At 53.5% G+C, this 14,443-nt stretch overlaps 1 protein-coding gene across 2 annotated transcripts; it reads left to right on the top strand.

The window, feature by feature from the left end:
- The first annotated feature begins 10,784 nt into the window (after positions 1-10,784).
- Positions 10,785-13,790, top strand: COQ10A (coenzyme Q10A). Of its 2 annotated transcripts, none has more exons than XM_062203457.1 (5): positions 10,785-10,906; positions 11,390-11,536; positions 12,263-12,455; positions 12,652-12,753; positions 13,034-13,790. In XM_062203457.1, exons 1-5 carry the CDS (start codon positions 10,785-10,787, stop codon positions 13,199-13,201), a joined length of 732 nt encoding a protein of 243 aa, XP_062059441.1. In that variant the 3' UTR covers positions 13,202-13,790. The 2 variants fall into 2 exon arrangements, with proteins under 2 accessions (XP_062059441.1, XP_062059442.1); XM_062203458.1 differs by having other exon boundaries at positions 10,870-10,906; positions 11,408-11,536.
- Positions 13,791-14,443: the final 653 nt, after the last annotated feature.

The following is a 14,443-nucleotide window of genomic DNA, read 5'->3' as shown; positions in this document are numbered from 1 at the left end:
TGAATCCAGGAGCCTGGACCTCCCTCCGGGTCTCCCATATGGATTACAGGGATCCAAGCACTTGAACCATCTTCTGCCGCCTTCCCAGGAGCATTAGTAGGAAGCTGGATTGGAAGCAGAGCAGCCAGGATCCAACCACCAGCACTCTGATATGAGATACCAGTATAGCAAGCTGATGCTTAACCTGCTTTGCCACTACGATGGTGGAATGGGCATTTTTCAGTGCGCTAATTATTCTGGCGGTTAAGGTGGTGGGGCTCTGTACACTTCAAAAGAGTCAAAAACTTCCCCCCAACGAAAGGAGGAGGTGCAATCCCTTCCCTATTGGAGAGGCAGACAGCAGCCAGTATGGAAAGAACTGAGTGGAAGTCATCCCAGCCCAGAGGGGAAAAAAGTGAGAAGGAGAAAAGAGATTCAAAAAAAGGTGCAATTTATAGGGTGTGGTCCAGCGTCCTGTTCAGAGCACAGTGAAAGGCCCTGTCAAGGAGCACAAAAAGCCCTCCCTTGCCTTCAGTGTCTTGCTTCTTGCTGGAAAGATACTCAAGACAGCGCTGAAAGAAAATGAGAGCCAGGAAATGTGGAGGAAGATGGAAATTTATCATTTTAGAGGTCCTAGATGTGGAGGGTGGCCCCAGGGCACTTGGTGGGGTCCTTTAAGGTAAAGGGGATAAAAGTTCCCCAGCTCCACCCAGAGATGCAAATCACTTGCCTAGGAAATACTCTTGGACCTTAGACAGCTCTCCCAAGGAAACATGGCAGTTACAAGTACGCTTCTTCTTCTTCTTTTATTTGACAGATAGAGTTAGACAGTGAGAGAGAGAGAGACAGAAAGAAAGGTCTTCCTTGGTTTACCCCCAAAATGGCCGCTCTGCCGGAGCTACGCCAATCCAAAGCCAGGAGCCAGGTGCTTTTTTCCTGGTCTCCCACATGTATGCAGGCACCCAAGCACTTGGGCCATCCTCCACTGCTTCCCGGGCCACAGCAGAGAGCTGGACTGGAAGAGGAGCAACCAGGACAGAATGTGGCGCTCCAACCAGGACTAGAACCCCGGGTGCCGGTGCCGCAGGCCACAGCGCCGGCCCCACAAGTCCGCTTTTTGAATTGTAGCCCATATTTAACCAACAGCCTCTGGCTGGTTTGCCTGCTGCTCCCTTACAAGCACATGGTAGCATGTACCCTACGTAGAAAGAGACTGTGGCTACAGGTATACGCTGAGATTACACCCCAGGCCCTAGCACTAAAGGTGCTCCTCTGATACACAGTCCAACCTCTTGGGATGTGTTCAACAATTGTGATTGCTCAGTGTCATGTTTAGTCAATATTTTCTTTCTTTCTTTCTACTGCCGTTTATTTATTTATTTATTTATTTATTTATTTGACAGAGTTACAGACAGTGAGAGGGAGAGACAGAAAGGTCTTCCTTCCGTTGGTTCACTCCCCAGATGGCTGCAACAGCTGGAGCTGTGCCGATCTGAAGGCAGGAGCCAGGTGCTTCTTCCGGGGCTCTGACGTGGGTGCAGGGGCTCAGGACTTGGGTCCTTGCACCCACGTAGGAGACCGGTCTCCCATGGGGTGCAGGGCCCAAGCACTTGGGCCATCCTCCACTGCACTCCCGGACCACAGCAGAGAGCTGGCCTGGAAGAGGGGCAACCGGGACAGAATCCGGCAACCAAGACTAGAACCCGGTGTGCCGGCGCCGCAAGGCGGAGGATTAGCCTATTGAGCCACGGCACCGGCCAGTCATTATTTTCTATTGAAGGAGACTATGTGAGAGAGACAGAGCTGTCTTGGGTCTCCCATGTTGGATGTAGGGGCCCAGGGTCCTGAGCTGCATCAGAAATGGAAGAGCCAGGACCATTTGGGATGCCCACACTGCAAATAGAGGCTTAACCCTCTAAGCCACAGCATGGAACCCTACACAGAGCCTCTTAAACATTGCTCAAGGGGCAGGGCTTTATGCCTAGTGGTTAAAATGCCCATGTCCCATGTTGGATTGGTGTGCTTAACTTTGCTCTGGCTCCAGGTTCCCACCAGCGCACCTCTCCTAGGCAGCAGTGATTCCCAGCTTCTGGTCCTTACTGTGGCTGTTGTGTGGATATCTGGGGACTCGGCTAGTGAATGGAAGCTTCCTGTCTCTCAAATAAATAATTGGTTTGAAAGAGAGTGAAGGAGAGATCTCCCATCCACTGGTTCACTTCCCAAGTGACTGCAACAGCTGGGGCTGGGGCTGGGCCAGGCCACAGCCAGGAGCAGGGAACTCTCCCACATGGGTGCAGAGGCCCAAGTACTTGGGCCATCTTCCATTGCTTTCCCAGGTGCTTTAATAGGGAGCTGGATTGGAACTGGAGTAGCCAGGACTCTAACCAGCATCCATATGGGACGCTTAACCCACTCTGCCATGGTGCTGGCCCCATAAATAAATTTTTAAAAAATTCATGGAGGATGCATGCTATGCAAAAACTATGCATAAATTTCAATTATTTTGCACCAAAATAAACATTTTAGTTCCATTTTCCATGAAGTTTTTGAAGTACCCATATTCTTTTTTTTTTAAGGTTTATTTATTTTATTTGAAAGTCAGAGTTACACAGAGAGAGAAGGAGAGGCAGAGAGAGAGAGAAAGAGGTCTTCCATCACTGGTTCACTCCCCAGATGGCCACAGTTGGAACTGTGCCAATCTGAAGCCAGGAGCCAAGAGCTTCTTCCGGGTCTCCCATGCAGGTGCAAGGGCCCAAGGACTTGGACCACCTTCTACTGCTTTCCCAGGCCATAGCAGAGAGCTGGATCGGAAGTGGAACAGCTGGGACTCGAACCATATGAGATACCGGCACTGCAGGCGGCGGCTTTACCCGCTATACCACAGCGCCGGCCCCACCCATATTCTTAAATTATACTGCCAGAGTCTGGTTTAAGTTGTACACTTTTTTTTTTTTGACAGAATTAGACAGTGAGAGAGAGAGAGAGACAGAGGGAAAGGTCTTCCTTTTTCCGTTGGTTCACCCTCCAATGGCCGCTACCATCAGTGTGTTGTGGCCAGCAGATTGCGCCAATGCGAAGCCAGGAGCCAGCTGTTTCCTCCTGGTCTCCCATGCAGGTGCAGGGCCCAAGCACTTGGGCCATCCTCCACTGCCTTCCCGGGCCACAGCAGAGAGCTGGACTGGAAGAGGAGCAACTGGGACAGGATCCGGCGCCCCACCTGGGACTAGAACCTTGGGTTCCGGCGCTGCAGGTGGAGGATTAGCCCAGTGAGTCGCGGTGCCGGCCCTAAGTTGTACACTTTTCTCATTCTGTCTCATGTTTTTTTAGACATTCAGGTGTTCAACATTTAAGAATGGATCTTAACTCGTTATTAGCCAGACTCAGAGTCTTTCTTCCCTAATACAGAACTATACAGCATTTTTTTTTTTAATGAAAAGAAGGATTTTGAGCTTTCTGAAGATAAAAGAACAGAGAGATTTTGGGTCTTTTTCACTGCAGCACACAAGTGCACAGGAACAGGCACTTTATAGATGATGACGATGACGATGAAGAGGCATGAGAAGCAGAAACTGCAGGCAGCTGAGGGTGGCTGTGGGTGCCGGAACATGTGGACTCGGCTGTCGGGTCTTCCAGGAAGGGCTAAGCCAGGATATGACCCAAAAGAGAGGAGGAGGGGAACGCAAGGTCTCCATTGCCCAGAATAGCTCCTGGTAACCTGAGGAATGGGAGTCAGGGGTTGAGCTGGGGTCACGTGCCTGGCAGGGGTGGAGGTGAGGCAGGGAAGTTGCCAGCCCTGTTCTCTGGGCGGCTGGAAGGAAGAGCAAGGGTGAGAGGAGCTGTTCTTAATGTTATTCAAGCACAGAGAAAGGGTTTCCCAGTAAAGAAAAAAAGGATATGATGCAGGTAACTGACACTTGAAAGGCTTGGGGAGACACACAGGGATCGGGAGGGGACGGCTGGAACTGGTGGCAAAGCCCTCTTTGGCTGACCGTCCTGGATTGGACTAACGAATTCACATAAAAAATTATTCATTTAAAAGGCAAAATGACGTGGAGAGAGGGAGAGTCAGCGAGAAAGAGAGTCTTCCATCTATTGGTTCAGCCCCCAAATGGCTGCAATGGCTGGGGTGGAACAGGCTGAAGCCAGCAGCCTGGAACTCCATCTTGGTCTTCCAAGTGGATGGCAGGAGCCCAAGCATGTGGACCATCCCTCACTGCTTTCCCAGGTGTATTTGCAGGGAGCTGGATAGGAAGTGGAGCAGCTGGGACTCAAACAGGCACTCATACAGGATTCCGGCATCCTAGGCACCTGCTGTGCCACAATGCCAGCCCCACTGTTCATTCTTCTAACAAACGTGAGGACTTACCATGTTGCATTGTTGTAGTAACTGAATTAGAGGTAGAAACTCAGACGTAATAGCATCTCTTTTTGAGTTTATTACTTACCAGCAGAACACACATAGACACATAAAACGACTAGAAAATATAGGATGCATGCTCGTTTATCTGGTATCATGTTTTCAGAGTAATGATGAGGCTGGATTCAGTCAAGAGGGTCTTCCTGGAGGAGGTGTGCTTTGAGTCAGTACTTGAAGGAAATGATTGAGGAAGAATGGCAGGGACCCGGCAGAAAATTGGTTGTTTCAAGTACAGGGAATGAACTAGAAGGGGTTTAAATGGCAGTAATTAGCTCATCTAATTAGTAGGGGAATAAGTGGGCAGATCGGCTTGGCAGGTCCGTTGGACCTCAGGGATCCTGTAGCAGTTAACTCAGTTAAGGCAGAATGTTAACGAGGTCACAGGTCAGCCATGTATCCGGTTAATTCCTTCGCCCGGGCAGATCCTCGGTCCTCACCCGACACAGATGCCTCCTGCTTAAGTCCTCAGTCAGCTGGGGTGGGTGCAGCCGGACAAGGCCGAGGCTGGAAAGAGGAAATCTGTCCCTCAAGGGCCATGGGCCCACCTGCAAGTGCTTCCGAGCGCCTTGCGTGGACATTCTGAGATCCGGCACCAGGGCAGTGTGTGTGTGTGTGTGTGTGTGTGTGAGGTGCGGCACCAGGGCAGTGTGTGTGTGTGTGTGTGAGGTGCAGCACCAGGGCAGTGTGTGTGTGTGTGTGTGTGTGAGGTGCAGCACCAGGGCAGTGTGTGTGTGTGTGTGTGTGTGAGGTGCGGCACCAGGGCAGTGTGTGTGTGTGTGTGTGAGGTGCAGCACCAGGGCAGTGTGTGTGTGTGTGTGTGTGTGAGGTGCAGCACCAGGGTAGTGTGTGTGTGTGTGTGTGAGGTGCGGCACCAGGGCAGTGTGTGTGTGTGTGTGAGAGAGAGATGCGGCACCAGGGCAGTGTGTGTGTGTGTGTGTGTGTGTGAGGTGCGGCACCAGGGCAGTGTGTGTGTGTGTGTGTGTGATGCGGCACCAGGGCAGTGTGTGTGTGTGTGTGTGTGTGAGGTGCAGCACCAGGGCAGAGTGTGTGTGTGTGTGTGTGTGTGAGGTGCAGCACCAGGGCAGTGTGTGTGTGTGTGTGTGAGGTGCAGCACCAGGGCAGTGTGTGTGTGTGTGTGTGTGTGAGGTGCGGCACCAGGGTAGTGTGTGTGTGTGTGTGTGTGTGAGGTGCAGCACCAGGGCAGTGTGTGTGTGTGTGTGTGTGAGGTGCAGCACCAGGGCAGTGTGTGTGTGTGTGTGTGTGTGAGGTGCAGCACCAGGGCAGTGTGTGTGTGTGTGTGTGAGGTGCAGCACCAGGGCAGTGTGTGTGTGTGTGTGTGTGTGTGAGGTGCGGCACCAGGGCAGTGTGTGTGTGTGTGTGTGAGGTGCAGCACCAGGGCAGTGTGTGTGTGTGTGTGTGTGTGAGGTGCAGCACCAGGGCAGTGTGTGTGTGTGTGTGTGTGTGAGGTGCGGCACCAGGGCAGTGTGTGTGTGTGTGTGTGTGTGAGGTGCAGCACCAGGGCAGTGTGTGTGTGTGTGTGAGAGAGAGATGCGGCACCAGGGCAGTGTGTGTGTGTGTGTGTGTGTGAGGTGCGGCACCAGGGCAGTGTGTGTGTGTGTGTGTGTGATGCGGCACCAGGGCAGTGTGTGTGTGTGTGTGTGTGTGAGGTGCAGCACCAGGGCAGAGTGTGTGTGTGTGTGTGTGTGTGTGAGGTGCAGCACCAGGGCAGTGTGTGTGTGTGTGTGTGTGAGGTGCAGCACCAGGGCAGTGTGTGTGTGTGTGTGTGTGTGAGGTGCAGCACCAGGGCAGTGTGTGTGTGTGTGTGTGAGGTGCAGCACCAGGGCAGTGTGTGTGTGTGTGTGTGTGAGGTGCAGCACCAGGGCAGTGTGTGTGTGTGTGTGAGGTGCAGCACCAGGGCAGTGTGTGTGTGTGTGTGTGTGTGAGGTGCAGCACCAGGGCAGTGTGTGTGTGTGTGTGTGTGAGGTGCAGCACCAGGGCAGTGTGTGTGTGTGTGTGTGTGAGAGATGCGGCACCAGGGCAGTGTGTGTGTGTGTGTGTGTGAGGTGCAGCACCAGGGCAGTGTGTGTGTGTGTGTGTGTGTGAGAGATGCGGCACCAGGGCAGTGTGTGTGTGTGTGAGATGCGGCACCAGGGCAGTGTGTGTGTGTGTGTGTGAGAGAGAGAGAGAGATGCGGTACCAGGGCAGTGTGTGTGTGTGTGTGTGAGGTGCAGCACCAGGGCAGTGTGTGTGTGTGAGTGTGTGCGTGATGCGGCACCAGGGCAGTGTGTGTGTGTGTGTATGTGTGTGATGCAGTACCAGGGCAGTGTGTGTATGTGTGTATGTGTGTGTGATGCGGCACCAGGGCAGTGTGTGTGTGTGAGAGAGAGAGAGATGCGGTACCAGGGCAGTGTGTGTGTGTGTGTGTGTGTGTGATGCGGCACCAGGGCAGTGTGTGTGTGTGTGAGTGTGTGCGTGATGCGGCACCAGGGCAGTGTGTGTGTGTGTGATGCAGTACCAGGGCAGTGTGTGTGTGTGTGTGTGTGATGCAGTACCAGGGCAGTGTGTGTGTGTGTGTGTGTGTGTGATGCAGTACCAGGGCAGTGTGTGTGTGTGTGAGATGCGGCACCAGGGCAGTGTGTGTGTGTGTGTGTGTGTGGCCGTAACAAGCCCCCTTGGAGTGCTGAGACAGAGATGTTAGGAGAGAAACCAGAAGTGGGATTATTCTCCAACCTGGGAGTTTCATGCCCTACCCACAGTTGATGGGAGAAGGGGTACAAGGAGAGGTAACAAAACATATTCATTGCATCAGTGACTACTGAGGAGCAGGCGTTGTGGTTCAGTGGGTTAAGCCATTGCATGGCGCCCACATCTCGCTCCTTTTTTTTTTTTTTAAGATTTATTTATTTGAAAGGCAGCATCAGAGAGAGAAGAGACAGGCAGAGAAATCTGTTTGTTCACTCCCCAAATGCCTGCAGTGGCCAGGGCTGGGACAGGCCAAAGCCAATAGCCAGGAGCTTCATCCAGATCTCCCACATGGGCAAAGGCACCAGTAGTACACTGGATGGGAAGTGGAGCAGCAGGGACTCGAACCAGTGCCCATGAGGGATGTCCATGTAACAGGTTGTGGCCCAAACGGCTATACCACAATATTGATGCTTTTTTTTTTTTTTAAGATTTATTTATGGGGTCTGTGCCATGGCTCACTTGGTTAATCCTCTGCCTGTGGCGCCGGCATCCCATATGGGCACCGGTTCTAGTCCTGGTTGCTTCTCTTCCAGTCCAGCTCTCTGCTGTGGCCCGGGAGGGCAGTGGAGGATGGCCCAAGTGCTTGGGCCCCTGTACCCACGTGGGAGACCAGGAAGAAGCACCTGGCTCCTGGCTTCAGATTGGCACAGCTCCGGCTGTTGCGGCCATTTGGGGAATGAGCCAACGGAAGGAAGACCTTTCTCTCTGTCTCTCTCTCTCTCACTGTCTATAACTCTACCTGTCAAATTGAAAAAAAAAACAAAAACAAAAACAAAAAAAAAACTAAAAAAAAGATTTATTTATTTTTTCAAAAGGCAGAATGACAGAGAGAGGTCTTTCACATCCTGGTTTACTGGTTTACTCTCCAGATGGTTCCCAACCGCTGGTGCTAGGCCAAGCTGAAGTCAAGAGCCTGAAACTCCATTTGGGCCCCCAACGTGGGTGCAGGAGCCTAAGCACTTGGGCCATCTTCCACTGCTTTCCCAGGGACATTAGCAGGGAGCTGGACTGGAAGCTGAGCAGCTGAGATTAGAACTAGCATTCACATGGGATGTGGGCATTGTACGTTAACTGCTACGCCACAAGGCCAGCCTCTCCACTTCTCTATATGAAATTATTTATTTGAGGCCGGCGCCGTGGCTTAACAGGCTAATCCTCCGCCTTGCGGCGCCGGCACACCAGGTTCTAGTCCTGGTCGGGGCACTGGATTCTGTCCCGGTTGCCCCTCTTCCAGGCCAGCTCTCTGCTGTGGCCAGGGAGTGCAGTGAAGGATGGCCCAAGTGCTTGGGCCCTGCACCCGCATGGGAGACCAGGAGAAGCACCTGGCTCCTGGCTTCGGATCAGCGCGGTGCGCCGGCCGCAGCGACCATTGGAGGGTGAACCAACGGCAAAAAGGAAGACCTTTCTCTCTGTCTCTCTCTCACTATCCACTCTGCCTGTCAAAAAAAAAAAATTATTTATTTGAAAGGCAAAGTGACAGAGAACAAGAGATGGAAAGAGATCTGCCATGTTTGTTTCACTCCCCAAATGCCTGGCTAGGGCTGGGCCGAAGCCAGGAGCAAGAATTCCATCCAGGTCTCCCATATAGGTTGCAGGACGCAAGTACTTGGGCCACGTGAGCAGGTCAGAGGCAGAGCAGCCAGAACTTGAACCAGAACTGCAGTATGGAATGCCGGCGTCACACGCTGCAGTTTCACCCCCTCGCCACAATGCCAGCCCCCCAGTTCCTCCATTTCTGATTCAGCTTTCCTGCTCCTGGGAAACAGCAGATGATGGCCCACATACTAGGGCCCATACCACTCACATGAGAGACCTGGATGGAGCTCCCTGGCTTTTGCCTGGCCTAAACCTGGTTTTATGGCATTTGGGATGCAAACCAGCTAATGAAGAATCTCTCTGTCACTCAACCTTTCAAATAAATAAATCAATCTTTAAAAATTATTATTTCTAAAGAATTATTTATTTATTTGTAATTCAGAGTTACACAGAGAAGGAGAGGCAGAGAGAGCGAGAGAGCGAGAGAGCGAGAGAGAGATCTTCCATCCACTGGTTTACTCCCCAAATGGTTGCAACAGTCGGAGCTGGGGTGATCTGAAGCCAGGAGCCAGGAGCTTCTTCCAGGTCTCCCACGTAGGTGCAAGGACCCAAGGACTTGGGCCATCTTCTACTGCTCTCCCAGGCCATAATGGAGAGCAGGATCAGAAGTGGAGCAGCTGGGACTTGAACTGCCACCCATATGGGATGCTGGCACTGCAGGCAGCAGGTCTACCTGCTATGCCACAACACCGGCTCCATGACCTTGGTTCTTTACCACTTCACTGTGAAGTTTCTGCAGGCATCATGATAAAAATACCTTCCCAACAAAATGCTAAATGTAAGCTAGGTACGAGTTCAAGGGATGGCCCCTGCTAACTTGAAATCCACATGAGATGGGCTCAAAGTCCCAATCAACGCTGAGCCAGTAGGAGTTCCCAAATTAATGCCGATCTCAGGGAGCAGGGGGAGGTGGAGGATCCATGCTGGCTTCCAGGCCCACCCCTGGGCAGGGCGTTTTTCTTCAATGCCAACTAGGCTGCCATTGCAACACAGCCTTTATCCTCTGCTCCTCCCCACCACCACCACACAGCACTTCTCAGCCAGCTTTCCTGAAGGCGGAGAGCTCCAGCAGGGATTTAGAGAGAACGCAGAGGGCGGGCTTGCACTAAAACAGCAAGACCAAAACATCTCCAAATTCAACAGCAGGCATCACTAGTCTCAAAATGTCCTACCTCCGACACGGGCAAATTTCAGTTGCATTTGCTCTGGCCTAGGTCCAGTTTCTTTTTTAACCACCCCCTTAACCTCCAGCCCAAGCGCCTGATCCAGTCGCTTTCCAGTTGCTCCTCCCCGGGGCCACTTTCATGAAATGCATTTCCCCCTCCGTGGGTGACGGAAAGCACCACAGTGCTATACCCTCCACCTTCTCCAAAGATGGTTCTCTGCCCTAAACTTAACTCTGGTTCTTCCCAGCACCCCAACCTCTTTCTATAAACATCAGAAAACTAAGCAAAGCCTAGTCCTGAGCTTGGAACGTTCATTTCCTTTCCCGAAGGCGTAAGGCGCAGCGCTAGGGGCCGTGGAGGCTACACAAGACAGGGCTTCCAAGTGTGCACAAGGCCGAATCTGATAACGGCGAACAGGAGATCCGCGGATAGCCGCGGCCGACACGCCCACGAGCCGCTTCTGCGCCTACGTACCAGGTCCTGTGACCACACACTCGCCAAGCGATTTCTCCCTGGCGACCTCGCGCCCCTGAGCCATTTCTGCAGCGTCCGAAAAACGCGCACACAACCCAGCGACCTTCCTCGCCGGAGGTGTGAAACTACATCTCCCGACAGCCAGCGTGGTCCCCTTCCTTCCTCCCTCTCCGGGGCCCGAGCCATGGCAACGGCGTGACGTGGGGGTACCAGGAGCCGCGGGAGCAGCGGTCGCCGCTTCAGTTGTAGCCGACCCGGCCGCCCGGGCGGGAGCAGGGCGACAGCAGCCGCCGCCCGCGCCTGCCCCGCGCCGAGGGGGCTCCGAGCCCGCCCGGCGGCCGCTCCCTGCCGTGCGAGGAGGGCGCAGCCGGAGTCCAGCGTCGAGGCCCAGGCTAGGGGACGCGCGCATGGCCTCCGCGGGCGCGCGGCGGCTCCCGGCCGGGACGCGCGCCGCGGCCCAGCGCTGCCGCGGCCTCTCGCTCCGCCCGGCCCCGCCCCCGGGCCCGCGACCGCCGCCGCGACCAATGAGGTGAGAGGGAGGCGCAGGCGTCCGCGCCGGAGGGAAGGGGGTCGCCCGGTCCCCCGCCCCAAATCCCGCCGTGGGAGGCCGGCGCGCAGCGGCCGCTCCTGGGGTGCTTTGCAGAGCGCTTTGGCGGGCTCGGCGCGAAGGAGGTCCTCGGAGAGGGTGCTCTGGCGGGTGAAGTGCTTGCCGAGCGCCCCGGAGCCTTCAGCGGGAGCGTAGCCTCAGTCAAAGCAGCTGGAGCTTCGCACGCATCCGCTTTTCCCCATCCCCACCCCCGGCGCTGTCCTCAGACGCCCTCGACCTTTCGCACTCGTGACCGCCTGGCTCCGGAGCCTAGCGGGCTGCAGCAGGTGCTGGAGGGGAAAGGCCTGCCTGGACGACCTTCCTCCGGGATGCGTGCACTCCTCCTCCCTTTCACCTGGAAAGGACCGAGGAGCACCGAGGGAAAATAAGAAAAAATCATGACGTTGCCTTTCCTTTCGGCCTTAGGTTTCTGATCTCTTGCAGCCTCCTCTGGCCCCGGGCTGCCCATGTCTTGGCGTTGGAGGCTGGTTTACCTCCCAGTCGTTCCTTCATGGGCTTTGCTGCCCCCTTCACCAATAAGCGCAAGGCGTACTCCGAGCGTAGGATCATGGGGTGAGCATCCTCCTGTGTCCTGCCTCCCTCCACCTTCTCTCCCCTCCAGACACGAGACCCAGGCCAGAAGGTAAAGGTGCCAACCATGGGCCGGACTCCTCCTGCGCCTTGTCCCTCGCCAGCTGTGTTACTGACCCTGAATCATCCCTTGGCAGCCTTCCAGCCTTGATTTCCCCCTACTCCATGGTTGCTGTGCTTATGAATTAAGCACATGAGACTGAAGTTGAGACTCTACTAGACATATTCAAGACAACAGGGTGTATTATTTCTTTAATGACCTGATCCCTATCTATTGAGACAATGTAATAGCTTTTTGAGCTCTTGCTAGGTGCTGGCCACTAGGCATTTTACCTGCTTCCCCACTTAATCCTTAAAACAAACCCGTGAGTCAACTTTATAGATGAAGAAAATGGAGACACAGGTAACTCACCCAGGGCCACAGTATTAGGAAGGTGTAGAGCTAGGATCTGATCCTTGTGTGATCACCAATCCAATCCACAACCTCTCATCCCAAGATGGTCCCTCTTAGGATCAAAATATCGAGTGCAAAAAGCATTCTGTGAACCACAAAACGTAAAGTTAACATCAACTTGGTGGTGGATTTGCGGTGTCTACTTCCAGGGCTTATCTGCATGGTTTGTGGGCAAAGGTGTGAGGTGGGGGGCGCCCACGGCAAGGAGGAACCTGACTGGGCTGGCAGTCTTGGCCTGATTCCCCTTGCCTTAGGTACTCAATGCAGGAGATGTACGAGGTGGTGTCCAATGTCCAGGAGTACCGCGAGTTTGTGCCTTGGTGTAAGAAGTCTCTGGTGGTGTCCAGCCGGAAGGGTCATCTGAAGGCCCAGCTGGAGGTTGGCTTCCCACCGGTCGTGGAACGCTACACCTCTGCCGTCTCCATGGTCAAACCACACATGGTGAAGGTGAGGCCGGTCTAGGAGAGAGTAACAAGCTCCTCTCTCTGTCCTGTAGCATTTTCAGTTAAGGACGATGTATTGGACTTTATCTCCGTGTGTCAGATATTTCTCTGATATCAGAAGGGAAGGAAAGCAACTTTCAATTCCTTCATACTGTGCCCTATACTTGGTAATATCCAACTAGCTAATCATCATGTTCTAGGCTGTCTGCACCGACGCCAAGCTCTTCAACCACTTGGAGACTATTTGGCGATTCAGCCCTGGTATCCCTGCCTATCCCCGAACCTGCACTGTGGACTTTTCGGTGAGCTGGACTTTTCACGTAGCTGTGTAGCACAGGTGGAAGGCCAGAACTAAGGGACCCCGACAGGATTATCCTTTTTGTGTAATTAGCACTCAGCATTTCCCAAGTCAGTGACCACTCCCACAGGTCTGAGTTTGTATCCAGCTTGTTCTGTGCTTAGTCCCAAGTTAAGAACTGTGGGGAATAGGGAAAGGAGCTGACGAACGGTGCTGGCCGCTGCATTTGCCCCGGGATTATCGAACACGGTCTGAAAGAGTTTCTATCTCTTACACATTCCCAGATTTCCTTTGAATTTCGTTCTCTGCTGCACTCAAAGCTGGCCGCCATGTTTTTTGATGAGGTTGTCAAGAAGAATGTTGCTGCCTTCGAGCGCCGGGCAGCCACCAAGTTTGGTCCAGAAACAGCCATCCCCCGTGAACTGATGTTCCATGAGGTGCACCAGACTTGAAGCAAAGGATGGTTCCCTGGCCTCATCTTTGCCCCCGCCCCCATTCTCTTATTTATTTGGTTTGGCTCCTGCTCCAATGTGAGAGGGCTCTGTTCGTTAACACTGTTCCTCCTCTCAATCCTCCAGAAATTGGACTCTAGGCTGGTTGGAAATACTGGGGTGGAAAAAGGCAGGGGTGAGGCATGCCTGGGACAAGCTCCTCCCGAAGTCTTTTCACTCCCTTAGAATCAGGACTGTGTGGTTGTGCCTCTGGGCCCTGTCAGAGCCTCTTGGTGTGTGACCGAGGGAAGATAGCAGCTTCTCTGAGCACTGAGTGAATGGAGGTTTTCCTCTGGCAGAGGCACCACGTGGTAGATAGCATTGGCCCTGCCCGAGGTTCTCAGGACAAAAGGCAACATGCCTCCAGCTTGGAATCCAGATGGCCTCACCCTAAGGACACTTCCGTGCTGCCTGCTAATAGACGGGGAGCTGTGCTGTCACTTGTGCCACGAGGCTCAGGAAAGGAAACCACTGAACAGAGTTGCCTCTGTACTCTGAGTTGTATCATTCAACTTGGCATGAGTTTTTATAAAATTTCAATAAATCGTGACAGTGTGATTTGGCTTTTTTCTATTGTCTCTTGGGGGAACAATGCACCTACAGACGAGCAGAAGAAAGTCACGACTTTGGTTCCTGGGGGAGCAAAGGTGTAAGAAGGCTGCTGGACATACTGTCCTTGCTAACTATAGTAGCACATGCTACAAGCCAGGACCTAGTACCCACCCCTTTGCCTATTTATAGATTTTTTTTCAGAAGGTCAGCTGCAGCAGGAGCTGCAAGACAGAATCATCTGGCCACAGACCTCCCATATATCAGATGCCCCAGGCCCACCTCTTGTTATTCTGGGGGCCTCCTTAAAGAAAGCTGCAGAGAAGAAAGGGCACGTCACGAAGCGCCGGAGCCCTCTAGAGGCGCGGTCCTAGCCCATCTGTCCTTGGTACGGTTTGTTCCTTTCACCCAGTGGGCTAGAACAGTTCTTGGGTCAGTCACATGAACAGCCCTGAGGTCCCTGCTAAAGTCTTCGAGTGTCCACCTTGCAACTGGGAAGGATGGGGGCTAAAAGCAAAGGACTTCCTAACCTCGAGGAAAGACAGAGATCTCTGGAGAGCTCACAGGGGGACTTTCCTCCAGTAAGGGTAAAATAAGGCCAGACCTGCCTCAGGATACAGGGATGCACAGGAGAACTTAAGCCTTCTAAGTTTA

The sequence above is a fragment of the Lepus europaeus genome, chromosome 10, assembly GCF_033115175.1.
Source record: "Lepus europaeus isolate LE1 chromosome 10, mLepTim1.pri, whole genome shotgun sequence".
Taxonomy (NCBI): domain Eukaryota; kingdom Metazoa; phylum Chordata; class Mammalia; order Lagomorpha; family Leporidae; genus Lepus; species Lepus europaeus.
The sequence above is the reverse complement of the archived record's forward strand: the minus strand, read 5'-3'. Positions and strand labels throughout refer to the sequence as shown.

Bases quoted from the DNA above. Each gene is read 5' to 3' on its own strand.
- COQ10A (XM_062203457.1), top strand. From the start codon at position 10,785: ATGGCCTCCGCGGGCGCGCGGCGGCTCCCGGCCGGGACGCGCGCCGCG. The intron at 12,456-12,651 runs GTGAGGCCGGTC...ATCATGTTCTAG, and splicing joins TCAAACCACACATGGTGAAG to GCTGTCTGCACCGACGCCAA. The intron at 12,754-13,033 runs GTGAGCTGGACT...ACACATTCCCAG, and splicing joins CCTGCACTGTGGACTTTTCG to ATTTCCTTTGAATTTCGTTC.